The 23414-nt window shown below is 41.9% G+C and overlaps 1 protein-coding gene across 1 annotated transcript in view; it reads left to right on the plus strand.

Moving 5' to 3' along the window:
• The window catches only part of LOC124622036 (histone PARylation factor 1), a 123605-nt gene that overhangs the window by 61272 nt on the left and 38919 nt on the right, over positions 1 to 23414 (plus strand). Inside the window, exon 5 of the mRNA XM_047147594.1 lies at positions 15157 to 15305. Within this exon, the coding sequence (XP_047003550.1) occupies positions 15157 to 15305 (149 nt within the window). The remainder of the gene's footprint in view (positions 1 to 15156; positions 15306 to 23414) is intronic.

Below are 23414 nucleotides of genomic sequence, written 5' to 3' on the forward strand. Positions count from 1 at the left end.
TCCCTTCCAGCAAATTCATTCCAGTGTATTCACTGGTCCTATGTGTCAGTGAAAATATAAATCCCCTCATTGAGTTGTATGTCTTGTATCCTATTTCAGACAGAGAAATTATGGGGGAAAATACTTTTCTTGTTACATTAGCTAATAACTAGAACATTCATGTAAAAACACCTTCTTAATAGATACCTAAACATTTGTGTTCATGCTCTGGACATAAGTGAGAGTAGAATACTTGATGCTCTATAACAGTAGAGCTGCCAGGTTAACATATCTGGCAATTGGTACAGTAGTTTAAGAACCTCAGCCTCCATGAGCATCACTATACTTACAAAAATCTCCAAATGATAAAAAGAATAAAACTCAGTAAGCTAGCAGCATTCCTTTATATTTTTTATTACTACACATGCACTGTGATGCATTGGACATAGCTAAGGTGGGAGAGAATCCAACAGAATTGAAAGTGGAAAAACCTTATCACAAAATCCAGAACCATACCCGCCCATTACGTAATTATTGTCTGTAAGGGTCTTATCAGAAGGAAAATGACATCAAAGAAACTCTTCTTCTTCAAATCAATTTACTCGTTGAGTATTTTTTTCTGGGTTTGTTATCGCATTGGGGAGGGGGGGGGGGGGGGGACGAAAATTGTCTCATACAACAAATTCATTCCAATGCTGTTATTGGCCTTATGTAACAAAATCATCTGATCATTTATATTACGTAATACACGTTTGTGTGTTTTTAAATACGCTTCTAGAACTGAAGTGTTACTTGGGTAAGAATGTTCTGTAAACCTGATTTTAAGTTTTCTCCCCATCTGACCAATATAAAATGTGTCACATTGCTCACAGTTAATCTTGTGTACTCCAGATTGGTCATATACAGATTCTTTATCAATATTGTGCTGCATTTTTATACCAGTCTTATCTGTAAGCCTTCATAAGCATAGGATACTTGTTTGTTGTGACTTGGATCACATCCTTCATGATGGTTATAGTACATGGGCATGTACGTAATATGAAGAAACATCCTCCACTGCCAGACATTGTCTTCAACAATGTTCCATGCGTCTCATGAGCTTTCAGAATGTGTGAATGGATTGGGACACTTTTGCTGTTTATATGGCTCAAGGTGCTGGCAATGCATAAACACAGATTCATATTGCTTGCATCGCTTCTTTCCTCTATCTGGCACAGTGTTCCTTCTTCAGCATTTTACAATGCTGATCACATTGCTGTCCATTCCTGGAACCCACTTGGACTGTAGCCATCCAGAAAGACCAGGTGCCAAGACCAGGTGGACAAAGGTGCAGAAGGCAAACTTCATTTGGCGTGGTGCTGGGATGTCCATCCGAGGTGTTAGGACATGTGGAGACTATGCTTAGTGGACACACTGTTGCACTCACATTGTTTAATTTCTTCATCACTGAAGACTTGCCTCGACACCAGTACTTCTTACACATCTTTACTTGGGTGGTAAACATGTTTGGCATTTTCTTCATTCTTGCTGCACACGAGCACTATTCGATTGATATTTTTGTGGCATTCTACATCACATCATGTTTGTTTCTATGTTATCACACACTGGAAAATAACCAAGCTCTAATGCAGCGCGATTCAAACTGTACACGAATTTCGTTTCCCCTCTTCAGCTTTTATTTTTTTACATTATAAGACATCAAAATTATGAGCAGTGTCAGATAACTGAAAACCAATTGTATTTTAGCAATACTTGGGAGATAACTATGGTTTGTTGATCTAATTACCACAGGTTCAGCAATTCCAGTACCCTACTTCATCACTCTTTGTACTTGTACTGTACGTTTACAGAATAATGAATCTTGTATATGTCATCCACATCATCAGCAAGTTATACATTCATTGCTTTTTGTTTCAATATTCATGACAAGTGAAATGTTTCAAGTGATTTTCGTAAGTATATTATTATGTAATTTCTAGGCACCAATTTGTGTTGTCGTAATGTTTTTCTACAAATTAGAATGCTGTGGTGTTAGGTACCAGATTTTGGCTTATGGACGAAACCGTTAGTACTAATAAAATCCAGTCTGGCAATGGAGGATATATCTTTTCATATCAGGTACATGCTCGTGTACTATAGCCATCATGAAGGATGTGATCCAAGTCATGAGTTTTTTGAAACATGTATCCACTGCTGAGAATCGCCTGTAATGGAAAAAAAAACCTTATTGCTGCAAATGGTCTCCAATTAGCTGAAATAACAATTTCCAGCCTATGACTAGTTCCATTGCACCAGAGGATCCACTGACAACTTTACACAAATGCCGCTGCTCGCAGTCGTAAAGTGAAAGCCATCAGCCACAGCATTGTCTGTGATGAGAGGTAATGCCTAAAATTTAGTATTCTTGGCGGACTCTAGACACTATGGATATTAGAATATTGAATTCCCTAATGATTTACAAAATAGAATGTTCCATGTGTCTAGCTCCAACTATCATTCAACATTCAGAGTCTGTTAATTCCCATCATGAAGTCATAATCATGTCAGACACCTTTTCAAATGAATCACCTGAGTACGAATAACAGCTCTGCTAACGTATTGCCCTTTTATACCTTGTGTACACAATACTAGCACCATCAATATATGAGAATATCACTGACCCATGTCTTTTACTACCTAAGTTTAAATGATCTGGTTTCATTTAAACAAGAAACAGAAATAACCCTTTTTGACACCACAAGTATTTTAATCGAGCCTAATGGAGAATCACTCAACACTTTCTAATGTCCGTAAAATTTTATTGAAAATTATTAATGGGCTAGTTTGTAAAATAACTTTTTTTGCTATCAGTCACAACTTTGTTTCCATTTATCTTGTGCACAGCGCATTTCAGAAAATGATTCCTATTTTCAAGTATGTTTTTTGTGTTTCATGTCAAAATTTTGGCAGAACACCTGAAAAATCATTTCCCAAAAAACGAAAAAGAGATATATAAAGAAGAACATGACTAGTAGCAGAAAACTTATTTTGTAAACAAACCCACTGTTTTAACATTCACAGTCTTTCACAAAACATTTCTAACAAATAAAATAAAAATCAAACTGAAAATTAATAACTGTGTCCCTGCTAGTGTAATCTAACAGAACTTCGATAAAACTCAATACATGCAATTGTGTACTGCCTGAGGCAAGTCTGCTCCTTTAGAAATACTGTGAGGGTAAATCAAATGAACAAATAACTGTTGTGTTGTCCAGGCAAGAGCTTCGAGGTCTAGGGAGCAGTAGTGGGTCAACAATAAGCTTCATCATTTGGATTGCAAAACTGTCCTGTACAGGAAATGCTGATCTGAACGACTTTTTGACAGTGTTGTCAGCTCAAGAAAGAATTTTTCGTGACTACCGTCATTTATCACCACGAAATAATTATTAAGTCCATGTTTTGTTTATGATTCAATGAAGGTTATCACTAAAGTTAAGTACTGGTTTAGTTCCTTTGTTGGGACAAGGGGATCAATTGCAGCTTCTACTTTGCCTACTCTTCCCTAGATCACATGAGCTTCTCCATAGAGCATCTGGTCTTTGTTTTAGATTAATGTACTAGCATCCCTTAGTTATTATTTCTCTCAGATTTATTGACTGTTTGCTTTCTGCTTGTAATCAGTTTTATTTTGAAGAGTAGGAGGTTGTTTGTAAGTCCAATGTGCAATGTTTCAGATTAGTGAACGATGTTAGCTCTTCCATTAGCCAAGGTGCAGGTTTTTGTTTCAGGTTTCTGATCTTTTTGGGGAGCATATTTATTTTGGTAATAAATCCATGGAGTTCCTTGGTTGGGACAGTTGGTTCAATTGCAGCTTCTACTTTGCCTACTCTTCCCTAGATCACATGAGCTTCTCCATAGAGCAACTCCAGGAATGGAGTGGAAGTTGCATCCCAAAAAATTCTCTCGTGCCTCCGGTGCAAGTTCAGATACATTGATACACTTCAAGTCTTTGTATGCTGTCAATTATAGTTTATTCTTTGGATGTTTTAGAGAGTAAGTCATGAATATGGTGATGTGACCTGATATTCCAGGTAATAACTTCTTTGCTGGTGGATTTAATGGTAAATATATGTGTGGGGGTGTGGCTGTAGCTGCATTATGGGTAGGTGCAAACTGAAATACTGTTATATCAGAAGAAGAAACAATACACTTGAATTTCACAGTGAAGGTGTATAATATTGATGTTAGTGTTACTAGCATTATTCACATGCTCCTAAGCTGAATCGAATTTTGAGAGGTCTATTTTGAAACAAGCTGTCCTGCCTACTTTTGAAGGTCTTTAAGGGATGTAGATTAGGCAAATTTTGTTAAGCAATTTGATATTTATGAGCATATATTTGACTAGTTTGTCTTCATTACTCTTCAATGTGAGTAGCATGTTCAGTAATACATCAAAGTGTTTGCATGCCACTATTCCACCACCTCATCTGCCACTTCTGTGGTGTCTTAGGACAATGGAGAGCCTGCCTGGCTTGAGCCAGGTGTCCATGTTCATTAGAAGGAAGATATGGATGTAGATATTCTGAAATATATGGTGCAGTTCGTCGAAATGAGTTGAAAGTGATGGCCAACTTTGTTCTACAGTAACAATACAAATACACTGGTAGAACTAGTGGCTCCATGAGTTGACAAGTTCATAACTCCTAAAGCACTGGCCTTAGCCTTCATTTGCACTGCTTTTTGCCAGCCTTTATCTGCACCATTATCCTTCCGTCTCTTGTTCACGTGCTATGTAGCCCGATTTGGATGTCATATTACTCAAAATTTTTATTTTTCAGCAGTGAAATCTTCGCTTATTGTCAGACTGGTCTTTGTTACATGCTTAACCACTATGACTGTTGAAGACCTTTCCGTATATGATACAAACTTCATGATTGTGGGTCTAGGTTATGCAGATCACAACTTTCTACATCCTATTCTATAACTTATGATTATAGAATGTGCTGCAGGTATATTTGTTCTCACTTTAAGCTTTTACAATTTAAAATGTCTATGTCAATAGTAAATATTTTAATTTTACCAGTGCTGCACAACAATATGTCATCTACATTGCCTTCAGATTGAAGAATTACGAATGAAAAGGAAAATCCAGTACTGTCAGCAGATTATTTCCATGGCTTCTGGCTCATCGTCAAACCTGAGAAGACATTTAAAATCGTAGCATCCTACAGTACCTCCCAAATGATGTGGATGAGGAAGCCTATCAAGATAGTCATCAATAGATGCAGAAATTCGAGAAATCGTTTCTTTTGAACCATCCTCACTGATGTTTGTTTCCAACTGGGAGAAGGTATCCTCTCAGAAGGCAAATTCAGTATCAAGATGTATTCAGCCCATCAGTGTCTTCAGGTTTTATTTCCCTTGACTATGCCCTCACCCACAACTGCTTTTCATTTACAACAACCAATAAGCAAATTTTTTGATATTATATCGCCGCTCACATTAAATACAAGTATGGCATTAGATGTACAGCTTTTAAAAGTGATTTGCAGAGAAAATTGTAATTTACGTTTCGAAAAAGTTGTCAAATTCTCTAATGCCCACTTTGCATCATGAGTTATTTGGTAAAATTAAATATGATTTGGCCGCTGCAAAGGCAGACTGCCTTACATCTGAAGTGTGGACGAATGTAAAAAACATTAGTTTCTATGCACTCACTGCATGTTTCATACATGAGAAGCATGAAACGTAAGTGCTTTTAGAGTGCTCACAGTTCAAAAAACCAACACATTGCAGAAAACATCTAAAACTGGGTATAGTGTGTTGTTCTAAATAAAATACAATTTTAAAATCACTTCCATAACGACAGACAATGCGCCAAATATGAAATTAACTGCCATGCTTCTGAAACTTCCACATATCCCAGGCATTACACCTTCTTTAAACCTCACTATGCAATACAAAGTTCAGAAGTCCGTACAGAAACCATTGACAAATTTAAGAGTTATTACCTTTTTAAGGAGAAACACTTTGCTTTAAGCAAACTTGCTGAAATGCGAGAAAATTTAAAAAAAAGACTGACTGAAACTGAACAAGATGTCCCAACCAGATGAACTCCACTCATGAAATGTTACAAAGATTTACTTTAAATGAAGAGCCAGTAACTTCTTGCCTCGCTATTTTAGGTGGACAATTGATAATCTTAAACGTAAAATGTACAGACTGGGAGATAATGCCACAGGTTTTACAGGTGTTGAAAGTTTTCGATGAGGTAACCAAAGAGATGTACTGAGAGAAAGCAGTCTCACTTTCAGAAATGAAAATCTTGCCTAGATAAATGGAACTGCAACTAAAATCTTTTAAAGATAAAAATAAAGAATATCCTCCAGAAATAGTCATTGGTTTATAATTTGCTTAAAGAGTTATCAGAGTGGTTTGGGGTTATCTCGAGCAACAAATTGATTAGTCAGACAATTTTAGTGGACCCCCAATTCAAAGTAAGGGATTTCCAGATGACAAAAAATTTCAGAACTTCTGTGTGACAGCTATTGCAGAAATGAAAGCAGATGTTGTTCAAGGAGAAAAAACACAGCTCATTTCTCAACCAGTTACCTCCATAATGCATGCGACTTTTTCAATCGGGGGCGGTGGTGTTCGATGAAAGTGTTTGTCAAGGCGAGTCGCGACCCAGAAAGTGTGGCAGTTGTCGAATTGGAAAATGTTTAGTGAAGGGATATTTGACGAGGAACACCTATCTCTTAAACTGGTGGGAAACCAGAAAATTGCTGTGGCAAATGCTGTATCAATTGGTTCTAAAAGTATTGTGTAGCACAACTTCAGGGCCTGTGAGCGACTATGTTCAAAAGCAGCACAGATATACAGACTCAGGTTGGCTAAAATGGGTCAAATTCTATTTATAAATGACAATACTGATTAACTTCTCCTTTTTTGGTACATTTATGGTAATACTGACTGTAAATGACAGCTGCAGATGTACTTCAATAACAGTTGTTATAATTCTTATGTTGTATTTTTTCCCATAAAACTATCAAACTATAAAAAGAATCATTTTTCATTAAAAAAAATTAAGTATTCTTCCAGTACCACTTACTACTTCTCAGATTCTAAAGTACCGTTATGTTGTTACCTCTAATGTTTGTGTTGCCAAATTTTGTATAGCAGTGTGTGTGAGTGTAGGAATAATTGGGTGTTCCCCATGGTCTAAAGCCATTTGCTCAAATTCATATATTCTATAATCAACAATAGGATATTGTTATACTCAGTACTCTCATGTGACAGTAAGACCTTCATCAACTCTATCCTTGGGACACTACCCTACCAGGGCCATAGAGCATGCGGAGACCCATATGTAATTAATTTTGTTCTGCAGACCACACCAAGGGTCCCCCTGTGGGTTCGGGGGTAAGAATAGGCCTGCGGTAGTCCTGCCTGTCGTAAGAGGCGACTAAAAGGAGTCTCAAAAGTTTCGGCGTTATGTGATGGTCCCCTTTCGGGTTTGACCTTCATCTTTCCAAATTCTTCCGAAGAGCGAGCCAATTGGCGAAGGGCCCCTTACATGGTGCATCGTATCCTTCGTGCATTGAGAACTTTAGCCGGCTTTCTTGTCGTCGCAATGCTGTCCCGCTCGTTTTCCATCTCTTGGACGAGGATACGTTCCTGGGTGCGATTACCACTATGCACTGCGCAGTGTTGCTTTTTGTGCCGATGACGACCATGGACATCTTTGCACCTAATATCCAGCACGGTAGCCAGTCCGTTGTGGTGGGGCCACCATGTACCCTGTTGGTTGTAGCCCCCTGACAACACAGGGATCGCTCTGCTGATGCCTGCACCGTTAACTCCCCACGTATGCCAAGGAGTAGATGCCTATCTCCTTGGGGCATCGTTCCCCTCCCTGGCCACATTGTGGGAGGAGCGTAAGTCTCAGGATGGCAGTGACAGTTATTTGCCCTGGTTCGTAGTTTGTACGAGAGCTAATGGGGAGTCTTTCATCTCCACAAAGCCTCAATTCTTCGTAGAGCATTTAGAGGACAAAATGTGCTCTGGATCAGTATTGATGAAAACGGCGTCCTCTGCCCAGTCACAAAGGTTACATGCTTGTGACAAGTTGGGGTATGTTTCTGTTACCATCACACCCCATAAGAGTCTAAATATGGTCCAGGGTATTATTTTCCATAGGGACCTTCTTTTGCAGTCTGATGATGGGCTGCGCGCCAATTTAGAGCGTCGAGGTGTTCATTTCGTCCGGCGAGTTCATCGGGGTCCGAAGGATAATCAGATTGCTACCGGTGCCTTCACCTTGGCCTTCGAGGGTGATACATTACCGGAGAAGGACAAGGTGACGGTCTACCGATGTGATGTCAAGCCCTATATCCCTCCTCCGATGCGGTGCTGTAAGTGCTGGAAGTTCGGCCATACATCTTCCTGCTGTACTTCCAGCCGCACATGTCGAGATTGCGGACATCCTTCACATCCCAATACTCCATGTGCCCCACTTCCCATCTGTGTCAACTGTGGAGAGCATCGTTCACCTTGCTCGCCAGACTGCAGGATCTTACAAAAAGAGCGAAAAATCATGGAATATAAGACCCTGGACCAATTGACCTATACGGAGGCTAAGAGGAAATATGACTGACTACATCCCGTGCGAATGACATCTTCATACGCCGCTGCTACAACAACCATGCTAGCCACATCATTTCAGCGAATTCCAGCCGGGTCGCCGAGCCGTACAACTCCACGTGCCCCCTTGCCCATGGGGGGCACTACTGTGCCGCCTACCTTGGGAGCAACACCCCCCACCCATCGGCGACATCCGTTCCCACTTCCAAGCCGGAGAAGCGTCCAACTTCTTCGGCTACTCTCACTCGCAAGGGGTCCCTTGGGTCCCCTTCCCAGGTTTCCACAAGCAGGAAGGATGACGCCTGACAGTGGCATTAGTGCCCACAAGCAGCTGGTCGTAGGGCTTTGCGATCCTCCTCCGTCCCAGAGACTGAGTCGGTGAAGCCCTCCCAGCCAGTGAAACCCAAGGAGCAGCGTGAGAAATCCAAGAAGAAGACATGTAAGCCCAAGGAACTCACGGTGGCACCCACCCCACTGCAACCTTCGAGCTCTGCATCTGAGGATGAGGTGGAGATTCTGGCATCTGCTGAGGGCCTGGATCTCGCCGGTCCCTCAGACGCAATGGATTGCAGTTGCACAGGTACTCAATCGGTGGCAGCAGGTGACTAGGAGGCATAATCTGCCTCCCAAGTCCCTTCACGCCTTTCTCGGCCATGGATAATGTCATCCTCCAGTGGAACTGCAGCGGTTTCTTCCACCATCTTGCTGAGCTCCGACAACTTCTCAGCCTTCACCCTTTCCCCTGCATTGCTCTTAAAGAATCTTGGTTTCCAGCAATGCACACCGCTGCCCTCCGTGGCTATCGGGGTTGTTATAGGAACCGGGCAGCTTACGAAAGGGTCTCTGGTGGCGTCTGCATCCACGTCCTTCACTCCCTTCACAGCGAGTCTGTCCCTCTACAAACACCTTTAGAGGCTGTCGCTGTTCGGGTGTGGACGCCACAGGCTGTTACTGTCTGCAGTCTGTATCTTCCACTGGATGGTGATGTCCTGCAGCATGTCCTGGCTGCGCTGATAGCCCAATTGCCGCCACCTTTTTTGTTACTGGGCAACTTACACGCCCATAACCCTCTGTGGGGTGGAGCAGTGGCAACAGGCTGAGGCAGTACCATTGAGCAACTATTGGCACAGCTCGACCTTTCCCTTTTAAATGATGGTGCCTGCACACATTTCAGTGTTGTGCATGGCACGTACTCAGCCATCGACCTTTCGGTCTGCAGCCCTAGCCTCTTACCGTCTGTCCACTGTCCAATGGAGTGCGCATGACGACTTGTGTGGTAGTGACCACTTTCCGATCTGTCAGTCACTGCTACAGCATCACTCTTCTGGGCGCCCTTGCAGGTGGGCTATGGATAGGGCTGACTGGGACTTTTTCTCCTCCATTGCCACTATTGAGCCTCTTTCCAATGACGCCCTTGATGCAGTGGTTCACTCGGTCACCACTGTCATCGTTACTGCTGCAGAATCTGCCATTCCCTGTTCTTCTGGGTCCCCTCGGCGGAGGACTGTACCTTGGTGGTCGCCTGAGATCGCTGAGGTGATTAAAGATCGCCGGCAGGCACTCCAGCGTCACAAGCGACATCCCTCATTAGAACACCTCATCGCCTTTAAAGTGCTCCGTGCGCAGGCCCGCCGCGTCATTCGCCAACACAAGCAGTAGTGCTGGGAAAGGTATGTCTCCAGCATTGGCCTCCATATCTCTCCGTCGCGGGTTTGGGCCAAGATTAGGCACCTCTATGGCTATCGGACCCCTGCCAGCGTCCCTGCGCTCTCACTGAAGGGGGCAGTTGGTACTGACTCTGGCATAATTGCAAACCATTAGCAGAGCATTTTGCTCTGAGTTCCACTTCTGCAAATTACCCACTGGCCTTCTGCTCCCTGAAAGAGTGGTTGGAACGTCAGAGGCTTTCATTTCACTTGCGCCACCCTGAATCCTGCAATGTTCCGTTCAGTGAGTGGGAATCCCAAAGTGCCCCAGCCACTTGCCCTGATACGGCTCCCGGGCCAGATCGCATCCACTGTCAGATGCTCAAACACCTCTCGGCGGACTGCCAGCGACGCCTCCTTGACCTTTACAACCGTATCTGGGTCGAGGGTGACTTCCTGTCACAATGGCGGGAAAGCATCGTAATCCCCATTTTGAAACCTGCCAAGAACCCACTGGAGGTGGACAGCTACCGTCCCATTAGCCTCACCAATATTCTTTGCAAGTTGTTCGAACGCATGGTGAGCCGGCAGTTGAGTTGGGTACTTGAGTCGGGCCTTCTGGGTCCGTCTCAGGGTGGGTTCCGTAAAGGCAGCTCTGCCGCCGATAATCTGGTGAGTCTGGAGTCTGCCATCCGTACAGCCTTTGCCTGCCGTCAGCACCTCGTCGCTGTCTTTTTTGACATGCGGAAGGCATACAATATGACTGGCGACATCACATCCTCTCTATCCTTCACGGTTGGGGTCTTCGGGGTCTGCTGCTGATTTTCATATGAAAATTTTCTGTCGCATCGTACCTTCCGCGTGCAAGTTATGGCCTCCCATAGTTCCCCCCGAGTTCAGGAGAACGGGTACCGCAGGGATCTGTGTTCAGTGTCTGCCTGTTTTTAATTGCAATTAATGGGTTTGCTGCGGCGGTGGGAACGTCTGTCTCAGCTTCCTTGTATGCTGACGACTTCTGTCTCTACTATAGCTCCATTGGCATTGCAGTTGCTGAACGTCAGCTGCAGGGTGCTATCCGCAAGGCGCAGTCTTGGGCCCTCCCGCATGGCTTCCAGTTTTCGGGTGCCAAGACCTGCATTATGCATTTCTGCCGGCGACACACTGTTCACCCTGAGCCATGGCTTTATCTTGACGGTGAACCTCTTGCTGTGGTGGAGACACGTCGGTTTTTGGATGTGGTTTTTGATTTCCGGTTGACTTGGCTCCCTCTTATTCGGCAGCTTAAACAGATGTGTTGGCGGCATCCTAATGCTGTGTGTTGCTTGAGCCACACCAGCTGGGGTGCTGACCGGTCTACCCTCTTATGGCTCTATCAGGTGTTAATTCAGTCCTGTCTGGATTATGGTAGCCTGGCTTATGGTTCAGCATCCCCTTCCGCGTTGCAGGTGCTGGACCCTATCCTCTACGGTGGGATCCGACTTGCCACTGGAGCTTTCCGGACCAGCCCTGTGAACAGCTTACTTGTGGAGGCAGGTGTCCCTCCACTGCGGTTACGGCACGAACGTCTACTGGCCACTTATGCTACACATGTTTGTAGATTGCCTGGGCATCCCAACTACCATCTCCTGTTCCCTCAGTCTGTTGTCCATCTCCCAGAACGTCGGCCCCGGTTGGGTTGTATGATCGCGGTTCGCATCAGAGAGCTTCTCTCTGGGCTAGAGGTTTTCCCTCTTCCACCTCTTTTCCGGGCCTCTCTGCATACACCCCTGTGGTGTGTGCTCTGCCCATGCCTTCGGTTCGAATTGGCACAGGGCCCAAAGGACTCGGTCCCTACTGAGGCCTTCCGCCGCCGCTTTCTTTTCGTCCTTGCCACGTATCAGGGTTCTGACGTTGTCTACACTGACGGTTCGATGGCTGCTGGTCGTATCGATTATGCTCTCACACCAGGGGACCATTACGAACAACACTCATTGCCGGCTGGCTGCAGCGTTTTCACTGATGAGTTGGTCACCATCTCTCGTGCCCTAGAGTATGTCCGCTCCTGCTCAGGTGAGTCCTTCGTTATCTGTAACGACTCCCTGAGCGGTTTACGAGCTTCGACCAGTGTTTCCCTCACTCTTGTCTGGTGATGGCTATCCGGGAGTCCCTCCAAACTCTTGCCCATTGCGGCCGCTCTGTGGTCTTTGTGTGGACTCCTGGTCATGTCGGCATCCCGGGCAATGAACGTGTTGACATGCTGGTCAAACAGGCTTTCGGTGCACCAGCCTTATCGATTGGGCCTTCGGAGAGTGACCTCAGGGCAGTTTTGCGGCAGACTGTCCTTCGCACCTGGGGTGAAGAATGGTGCATCCTGCCTTCACCAAACAAACTTCGGGCCATCAAGGAGGCTACCGGTGCATGGCGCTCCTCCTTGTGGGTCTCTTGCAAGGAGTCTGTTGTCCTCTGCCGGCTGCACATGGGGCACACGCAGATGACGCACAGCCACTTATTGCGCTGTGAGGACCCACCTCTATGTCGCTGCGTATCCGCTTTGACAGTGGTCCACATTTTGTTGGCCTGTCCCCTTTTAGCTGTGATCAGGCAGACGTTTGTGCTGCCTGATACACTGCCTGCCCTTTTAACAGATGACGCTGCCATGGCAGGCTTAGTTCTGCATTTTATTTGGGCAGGGGGATTTTATCACTTAATCTGAGTGTTTGTCATTTTTTTGTTTTGAGTCTGGCCTTTGGCCTACGATTTGAGACTGGGTACTTTTTTTTAGTGTGTTTCTAGGTGGTTGGCTTTTCCTTTTTTGTCTCTATGGTCGGCCAACCACGTCACACTCTGTGTGATTTTAATTCCTTTTGTCTGCTCTCCGTCTAAGTCTTTCTTGTCCTGTGTTGTCTGTTGTCACCTCCATTGTTCGTTTTTATTCTGTGTGGGTGTTTGAAGTTTTGGAAAAAGGGACTGATGACTGTAGCAGTCTGGTCCCTTCAATCCCACAAACCAACCAATCACACCAAAGGCTGTAGAATGAGCTGGCATGGGACAGACACATTATAAAGACTTAAATCTATGTACTGCATTAACAATAATTATCAGTGTCCTACTTAATATTACATACACTGTAAAGAGACTGCTTCTTCAAAAAAAAGCTGCTACCTCCTCAGTTTCACTATGTAGGTGCTGTTTAACTCCTGTTAGTAGCTTAATATTTGCTTGATTACAATGATGTTTTTCACATAATATAGTTTTTTACGTCTAAAAGTACTGAGTCCTACTTCTATTACATTATTACTTGTCGTGCAGCTTTATAATAGACACTACTACTTCTCATAAAGTTAACAGAGCTTTCCTTACAACTAGGTATTCAGATCATTAGTAGAAAGAGTCTGTAATGAGGTGTGTTTTTAATTTTCTTTTGAACTGGTGGTGGTTCCCAAATTCTTGCTCTATGTTAGAGGGTAAGTTATTGAATGTCTTACCAGCATAGTTTATAGTTCCATACTGAACCATCAACAAGAAGGCAGTCTACATGAATATTATTTTTTTTTATATTGTACTGCAAATGTACGTATCACAGTTTAGTTGAAACAGGTTTTTATTATCTGCTACAAAAAGCATTTAAGGTAGTGGGAAGGAGGTCTAAGTGTGCTAAGTAGAATTTTGTGGTCCACAGAATATATCAACCGGATAATTTTTCTTGTTTAGCTGTGCTGATACTCCATTCATAAGATCTTGTATTGCTTTCAGCGTGGAGGATCCTTTACAGAGACCAAAGTGAGAGGCAGTTAACAAGTCTGCTCAGTTGTAAGGTACCTCCTCCAACACTTCTGACAAGGCTGGGAGTGATTGTTGTTGTGTAGTCTTCAGTCCTGAGACTGGTTTGATGCAGCTCTCCATGCTACTCTATCCTGTGCAAGCTTCTTCATCTCCCAGTACCTACTGCAACCTACATCCTTCTGAATCTGCCATTTAATCATACAGTAAAGCTGCATGTCCTCGGGAGAAATTACGGCTGTAGTTTCCCCTTGCTTTCAGCCGTTCGCAGTACCAGCACAGCAAGGCCATTTTGGTTAATGTTACAAAGCCAGATCAGTCAATCATCCAGACTGTTGCCCCTGCAACTACTGAAAAGGCTGCTGCCCCTCTTCAGGAACCACATGTTTGTCTGGCCTCTCAACAGATACCCCTCCGTTGTGGTTGCACCTACGGTACGGCCATCTGTATCGCTGAGGCACGCAAGCCTCCCCACCAACGGCAAGGTCCATGGTTCATGCGGGGCTGGGAGTGATATAGGTTTGTAATTACAGGTAGTTCAGTTCTCCAGTTTCGTCAGTGGGTGTTAGTAGAATCTATTTAGGTCTTTCAGGAAATACCCCAAGTCACTGCCTGATTTGCAAAGATAACTTAAGGGTAATCCTGTCAAGTCAGAACAAGGTTTTAATTTTCTGCTAGAAACACCATCACAGCCAGTGGCACTGGCTACTGAATTCTGTAGTTTCCTTAGGAATTGTATTTTTAAACTACTGTCCATTGGTGATACAGGCAGTGTCTGCACAAGAGATTTAGTGCATATGTATTTGGTTGTTCATTATTGGGTGCAGTGCTTGTAGGCATTGTAAGGAAGTAAAAATGGAACTGGTAGCAAATGATTTGAAAGTGTCACCATTTCTGCCTGAGCTGTTTTCCAGATACTCAGTTTCATTTGAATAAGTTTGGTTTGTTTTTGATGTTCCAAATAATTTTTGCCTTATTCTTGAAGTGTTTTATTTTTTAAGCATAGTACATGAGTTTTGCATTCTTTATTGACAGAATGGAGAATCCAGTAATGGTGGTGGTAACTATTCAGTAATAATTTAAAAGTAACTAATTATTCCAGTTGATTATATTTTTGCCACCCATTAAACTTGCTTTTATTTAATTACAGACAGTAATTAAAGGAGATGAAAAGAAACTGTTCCATATTGGATATTTTCGTGATGATCCCAAAGAAGCACCTTGCTTCGTCGCAAGTAATTGTGCTGCTGTGGATTGCTTGATAAAACCCATGGCTGAAAATCTCTTTGGTGCCGTCAAGTAAGGATAACGTGCATTTAATAACAGAAAAAGTTATCATAACCCAAAAGCTTAATTGTGAGTTATTACAGTAAGAAGATTTACAGCTACACAATACTTACCACTTAGAATGAAAGTAGTTAAATAAAAATTTGATAATTACTACTGCCTTCATATTGGAGCCCTAATATATGTTGGGAATAACAATGTGTGTATACTGGCAAGTACTGAATTCAAATCAAAGAATGTCAAGCCTAGCTAGTGTGTTTCCTTTCCATGTTTCTGATTGTGCATTTACATGTCACAAAGTCTCACAAGTATTGTTTCTTCTCATTTCTCACATCCTTGCATTTTACTCTCAATGCTGGCACATCTGTTGCCACTTGCCATTCAAAAGCAATTGTTTGTCAGTAAATCTGAGAACACCATACGTTGTTTGTATTATCATTATTTTTACTAAAAGGTGTGTACATACTTGCAGCTATCCCCAAGCCAAAACATTAAAGTTACTTGTAAACTCCTAGGGATAACGTTAGGACATATGTGGCTGTATGTTATTTATTGACATATAGGGCTACCAATTTTTTCTGTGTACAAAGTCTTCTGATATAATATTTTGTACTGTTGGGTGTACCACTGGAAAGTGAATTGGAAAAAAAAAAACCACACACACACACACACACACACACACACACACACAGAGAGAGACAGAGAGAGAGAGAGAGAGAGAGAGAGAGAGAGAGAGAGAGCGCTAGCTTAACAGACAATTTCAGATTGTTCTCAAGATGTGGTGGAAGAAGGGTAAATTTTACTGACCAATGTATATCACTGCTTGCCACTAGTTAGGTATTTCAACAGTTTTACACCTGCAAATACAGTAAAATGTGGAACAGCTAGCACGTTAACATTAGAACAGAGGGAATTTTTTTATAAACGTAAAACAGTGACTGTGGTCAAATTGACATGTGACATTGAACATTATTTTCATTTGTAGCTGTATTTTTTATTTGTAATTGGATTCATTTTGGGATAAGAATACAACAAGAATGTAAAATTGTGTTTTCCTATAATCATGAGTTCTGCACACTGATGATATATTGCTACAAGATTACTTTTTTACATTTGCCACATAGGGATCTCTCTCTCTCTCTCTCTCTCTCTCTCTCTCTCTCTCTCTCTCTCTCTCTCTCTCTGTGTGTGTGTGTGTGTGTGTGTGTGTGTGTGTGTCTGTGTCTGTGTCTGTGTCTGTGTCTGTGTGTGTGTGTGTGTGTGTGTGTGTGTGTGTGTGTGTGTTTTTTTCCAATTCACTTTCCAGTGGTACACCCGACAGTACAAAATATTATATTAGAAGACTTTGTACACAGAAAAAATTGGTAGCCCTAGATGTCAATAAATAACATACAGGCAAGTGGTAGAGCACTTGCCTGTGAAAGGCAAAGGTCCTGGGTTCGAGTCTCAATCCGGCGCACAGTTTTAATCTGCCAGGAAGTTTCATATCAGCGCACACTCCGCTGCAGAGTGACAATCTCATTCTATAAACATCCCCTAGGCTGTGGCTAAGCCATGTCTGCGCAATATCCTTTCTTTCAGGAGTGCTAGTCCTGCACGGTTTGCAGGAGAGCTTCTGTAAAGTTTGGAAGGTAGGAGACAAGGTACTGGCGGAAGTAAAGCTGTGAGGATGGGGCGTGAGTAGTGCTTGGATAGCTCGGTTGGTAGAGCACTTGCCCGCTAAAGGCAAAGGTCCCGGGTTCGAGTTTGGTCTGGCACACAGTTTTAATCTGCCAGGAAGTTTCAGCTTTTGATTTCCTTGGCAAGGGAGGTGTGGGATTTATCCACTGTTGGCTTTGCCATTTACCCTTGGGCTGTTGGCATGCTGTCAGACAGAATCATCCTGTTGCACAATAACACCCGCACCTATGCTGCCAATTGGGCAAAGACTATGCTTCAGCAATTTGGTTCAGAAACACTACAGCATCCTCTGTACAGACCAGGTCTTTCACAGTGTGATTTTCACATATTTGACAACCTGAGAAAAAAGTTTTGATGTTGGTTTCAGTTGGACAAGGAAGTGTAAGAATGAGAGCGAATGTGCATCTGTCAGCAGCCGGACTCGTTCTATGAGACAGGAATTGATCATTTCATTCCTCAGTGGGATAAATATCTTAACTCATACGATGATTAGTTTTCAATGCAATGATTCCATGGTCCTGTTGTGGCAGGTGTTCGATTTTCATTTGACTGCCCCTCATGTGTTGGTAATACACTTTTCATTCTCAAACGTTTTCTTTGTCAGCGTTCACAACAGTGTTTTTGTTTATGTATCAAAACTGTAGCAGTTCTATCGATTACATTGTTAACGGTGAGCAGCGGGTCACTATTAAGTTTTTCATGTAACATGCAAACCCTTGACTGCCCTGATGTGGCAATCCCCTGGCCAAGAGATCTTATCTACTCTAAATTTTTGACAGACTTCCTACTGACATTGTACAGAACCATACAACAAATAATGGTAAAAACAAATAAAATCCTACAGTTACAAAAACGAAAATGAACAAAGTCACAGAGTACAGTGGTCACACAGGACAGTGAGCAGACTGAAACTGTAGCATAGTGCAAGCAATAAGTTTTGTGGTGGTGGGATCAAGGTTTGGCAACTTCAAGTGGTTGCTGCAGCTAGGCAGGTCTTGTGGGATTGGCAGAATGCAGTCCTTGCCTCCCATATGGGCCTCCACCCCCTAGTATTTCCATGGTAGCAGTCAATCCTTAAGTCACAACAGTCTATAGAAGCTAGCAGTTAGAATACTGGGTAATTCAAATAAATGTAAATCTATCAGGGAATGGTTCAGTAAGTATAATTTGCTAACTGTGTTTTCTGTGTCTATTCTAAAGACAATTACATCCATAGAAAAGAACCTAGAAAGTAACACAATGATTAAATACATTTATCATTACAATATTGCAATCAGAGATGATTATCTTAGTATTGAGCAATAAAAGAGCTCTTGGATCAGAGCCCACTTGTTGTAAGTCTTTTCTTTAAGGATACAGGGCACTTTTCCAGCTCAATATTATGTAAAGTCAACACCTATTTCTTTCAGACACTGTTTATAATGTATGTGTTTTACAGATTTTTTTTGTTGATATCAGGTAATGCAGCACACTTTCTAAACAAATTAGCAGTATTTTGAATATTTTTGAACCTGTTTAGGACTATTAAAAAAAATTACAAAGACATTGATGCAATTTTTTTTCCAAAATGTTCCCTCAAATTGAGGTACCATTTAATCCAATGTTATACATTTGAAGGAGACCAAATTTTTACCAGATACACATGACATGATGGCTGAGGGACTAGACATATTTAATTCAACCTATTATGTATATTGCAAGGATAAAAAAATCACATCTTACATTTTAATTTTTATACTTTTTTCCCTAAAAATGTTATTTTTTCTGTAATGTAGTTGATTCTGCAATAAAGCGTAGGTCTACTACATAAGTATGGACTATTTGCGAGTTACAGAAAAAATTAGAGCAATGCTTTATAAACTTTAGGAAATATTTGTACCTGAATTCTGAAAAATACTTCTTGTGGGAAATTGTGAATGAAGATATGTTAAACTGTGCCTCAGAACATTCCTGAAGCATAGTCTTCATCCTGCAGCATTTCTTCATCTTCAAGCTTCCTCTTGGCATTCCTTTTAGCACTTCTTGCTTCTTTGGTAACTTGAAGAGTGAAGCTTTCAGCTTCATGCACCTGTTGTCTGTCACATGCAAGCAATAGATCTTCCATATTAGAGCCACATTTTGTGCCTAAATTTCTCAAGGCTTCCAACCTTCCTATCATTCCATAATTGAAACATATCACTGCATCTAGGACACCAACTTTTAATGTATTTAGTCCTACAAAAACATTCTTCGGTAATCTTTCCCATATGGAATGGTTGAAACTTTCACTTGTCTACTGAATGCCCCCATGAAGACATTTACTAGGCCGAACAGGGTCACTCATGTCTCTAAAAATTGGTTTTATTACATTCATAACAAGCTCAGGAAGAGAATGCTTATACTGGTATATTTGACCATTTTCTTTTGCTTTTTGGTAACCACACCAAGAATCTTCTCCTTTAGGGCAAAATCTGTGAACAGGGTGGTCATCTGTGGACAACTTAGGAAAGTAGGTGGCCCATACAGCTTTTCTCATTGCTGTAACGTCATTCAGAGGTGCAGTTCATCTAATGGACAGTCCATAATAACTCTGAAGGAGGTCTGTTTCAGTTTCTGTCAATCTGCCTCAGCCAGACAGAGGTTTTCCAACTGATAGCAACTTTCCTTTCATTTCTCTTTGTACCTTCCTCAGTCTAGCACCCATCCTCTTTTGCACATGTCCACAACACTCCAGTTTTGTTACCGAGGTATCACCATAAACAATGAACTCATTAATTTTATTGAAAGCTTTAGAGTCCCCATCGCCTAGGTACTTCGTATATCTAACGTTATAAATGTGCACTGACCTCTGAAATATTTTTAGAGCTCCATCACACTTCATACCTCCACTGTAACACTCATAATTCTTAGAACACTGATGTTCAATATGTCTGTCAGTGTTACCATGGCGGGTGTGGCAGTACTTAGATAAGCACTCAAAATCAACAACTTTTCCATTCTCCAGAGAAGTAGCACTTAAAACACCATTCAAGGAACGATGTCCTCGATGTTGCCATGTCCCATCAAGTGCAACAGCAACGCCCCTGGTTCCACTAATATATAGTTTCTTCTACTGCAAGTTTCATAGATGCTTTAGACACAACCGTCAAGGCACCTAAAAGTATTTTTATGTGCTTGCTGAACCTACTGGGAGGAGGAGGCGGAGGAGGAGGAGGCGGAGGAGGAGGACAGTCCATCAAACCACAAATTGTTTGAGCAGCCTTTTTTCCTTTTCCTGCTGCATGCATTGGATACACTAACTTCAAATTCACATCATATGAATTATGCACAACGTTTGAAGTCATTTTCGAAGTAGATTTATTGCAGGATCTACACAGAACAACCAATTTTGACGCTAAACCCTTCCTGCTATTTTGTTGTTCAGTTATTTCCAGACAGTCTACACAGTCACATTGTTTATACTTTGCCTCTTCCATTATCAAAGAAGATAAGATGTCCACATCATCAACAACAAATCCACTACAAACAGTGTCATTGTTAACACAAAAATTTGAATCACCAGGAGACGTGCCATGTGGGAGTATCTTCGCTGAAGAACTGATACATAGGTTACTTTCAAAAATGTGGCTTGCTTTGTTTGTGAACTGGTTACCAAGGAATTTCCTTTTATTGAATTTCTCGACGCATGGCATAGTTCATATTTATTGCACACTGAAGGATATGTACTTCCACAAATATATGTAGCACTTGGGCAACAAGCACTCAGTAACATGTGAACAAACTGCTTCAACGAGACAAAAGTAAAGATAATCATTTACAGACACTAGAAACCTGCACTTTTAGCAACATATACAATGTGTCATATGTATAATCGCTGGATACAGAAAGTTCACAGTTCTTTTCGAAATAATACTGGTTTCTGTAACAGAAATAGAGGAGCCGTGGCGGTATACATGACTGTAACTTTAAAATTTGGTATATATCGGTTATTTTTCATTTGAAACCCTGTAATGTATATATCAATGTAATCAGGAAAGAGTATAGAATTTAATAAAGTCATAAAAAATTTTTCCACCATTTATAAGTACCCTGTATCCTTAATAGGTTGCCAAATGATACAAAGCAGCTGCATGGAGATCTTTCTAAGTGTAAGTGAAAACTGTTACTAATTAAAAGATTTTACAGTATATGATAATTAGGCTCATTACACATGCCACGAAAGATGTGTTGATAATAGCGAGTAAAGAACTGGAAATATTTATTTTAATAGTTGGGGTTGCAGATTGTCACAAATTATTAATTGGCATGAACAATTAATGATCATCATCAGCTCTATAAATAAAGATAAAACATTAATAGGTTGAGTAGATAATCAGTAAATACTTATTATAAATTAACATCCCTTGCCTCAGTTACTGTGCACAAATTCAGACTAATCTTGGGAACTTCTGTAGTGATTTCAATGCTGTTCTCACTAATTGGTAGACTGATTCACAAGGAAGGTTTGTGTGTAATTTGCTACTGATAAGTAATTGTGGACCAGTAATATTTGTATTGTTATCTTTTCTGAATTTAATTGACATCTCATGGAAATAAGCTAGTCAGCTACATAGAAGGCAGTATCTGGCAGAAAAAAAGCAGTAAAGTAAACATTTGCCACAACAACAGGGAGCAGCAAAGATTGACTTGAATCTATGTCAGGCTTGGTGATCTAGCAGTAATGCTTGGGCCTGGAAACTGGAAGGTCATGGAATCAATCCAGTTCGGGCTACGGATTTTTCTGTCTGCCTTTTAATCTAACATTCATATCTCAGTGAAGTGGAGATTCACCAGAAATGACACACAGTTCAGGTTCCACATTAAACTTTAAGTCCCCTTGGGGACAATTAAGTCACGGAAGTGGTGTCCAATTGAAAGACTTTCACAAGGCCATTAAGTCACATGAAATTATTATCACCAGAATCTATTTGTATCTTCTGTACATATTATAGTGACTGTGATGGTTGGCCCTATGGTGGGTTATGCGTGAGGTTCTTGGAAATCTGGGTGCTTGTGGCCCAGCATCCAGGCAGGGTAGCAGCAAGGTGGTGAGTAGATGCCTGATAGAATCCAACATGTCATCAATGATACAGCATTGATAAACCACATATTTATCACTTTGTATTGCAATGGTCATGCTGATGCCCATAGAGGCCAATGCCACAGGACATAAAAACTGTATGCGCTGACAGAGAAGGCACTATGGTCAGCACACAGCTCAGTGGTTTTGCGCAGGTGGGGGAGCGATAATGCCAGAGGCAAGGTAGTCAGTGTCCCACTGCAACAGCTGTGATTCCTAAAGGTGACCAGGTAGCCCCAGATGTGGTGCGTGAGATCACAGTGTAGACATAAGATAGTAGGAACTGCTCACCACAGCAATATCTTTCCAGAACAGAGGCAAGCAAGCAAAAATTTGCCTACGAGCAGTTGCATGGCCCTGTATGATAGCCAGAGACCTCCAGGGTTGAGGGCCAGCATCTGAAGCAGACCCTCAAGTGACCCAAAGGGTAGGTAGAGAGCACTAATTCCAGAACTTTGGACTTGGCATGTTTTGTTACAGCATTGTTTTTTATCACTTAAGCCACAAGAAGCCCGTGGCTCGTAAGTGAAGTAATCAGGCTGCTAGTGCTGCAATGTCTCTGCCTTCCTGCTGCGTCATTGATATTTTATCATGTAAGCCACAATAAACCTGTGGCTCATGTGTGAAGTAATTGGGCTGCCAGTGCTGCAATGTCTCTGCCTTCCTGCTGTGTCATTGATATTTCCAAACCGGCTGCACCAAGCGACATAGTAACTGCCTGGCATTGCAGTGCAGTCCTTGTACCAACAGCAGTCCCCATTGCAATAACATTCGGTCAGCTGTGGTGAGATCTGCTAATGCAGCCCGTTGCATTAGCCATGGCATGTTTCTTAATTTTTACCCAGTTGTACCCAGTTAATTGTTTGCAAATCATTAATATTATAAATTAAAGTCCCCAGCCACATTTTTCCATTTGTATGTGAAGGCTTATCTCTGGAACTACTTTAGGGAATTTAATACAGTTTTCACTAATAGATGACTGTTTCATGAGGAATATTTGTGTTTATAACCTATTACTGCTATGCCAGACAAGTCAGTATGAAGACTGTTTTGATGCAGCCCTCCATCTAGTCTGTCTTGTGAAAGAAGCTTCATCCTCTCTGCATAAATATAACAATCTGTGTCCATTTGGACCTGCTTGCTATATTCTATCTTTGATCTCCTTTTACAATCCATCTTTTCCTGTTATCACTTTGACAATTCCTTGATGCCCCAGAATGTGTCCATTCAGCCAGTCCCTTCTTTTAGTCAAGTTGTGCCACACATTTCTCTTTCTCCTAGTTTGATTCATAATCTCTGCATTTGTTATTAACCTTCCCATGTAATCTTCAACATTCTTCTAT

The sequence above is a fragment of the Schistocerca americana genome, chromosome 7, assembly GCF_021461395.2.
Source record: "Schistocerca americana isolate TAMUIC-IGC-003095 chromosome 7, iqSchAmer2.1, whole genome shotgun sequence".
Classification (NCBI taxonomy): Eukaryota; Metazoa; Arthropoda; class Insecta; order Orthoptera; family Acrididae; genus Schistocerca; species Schistocerca americana.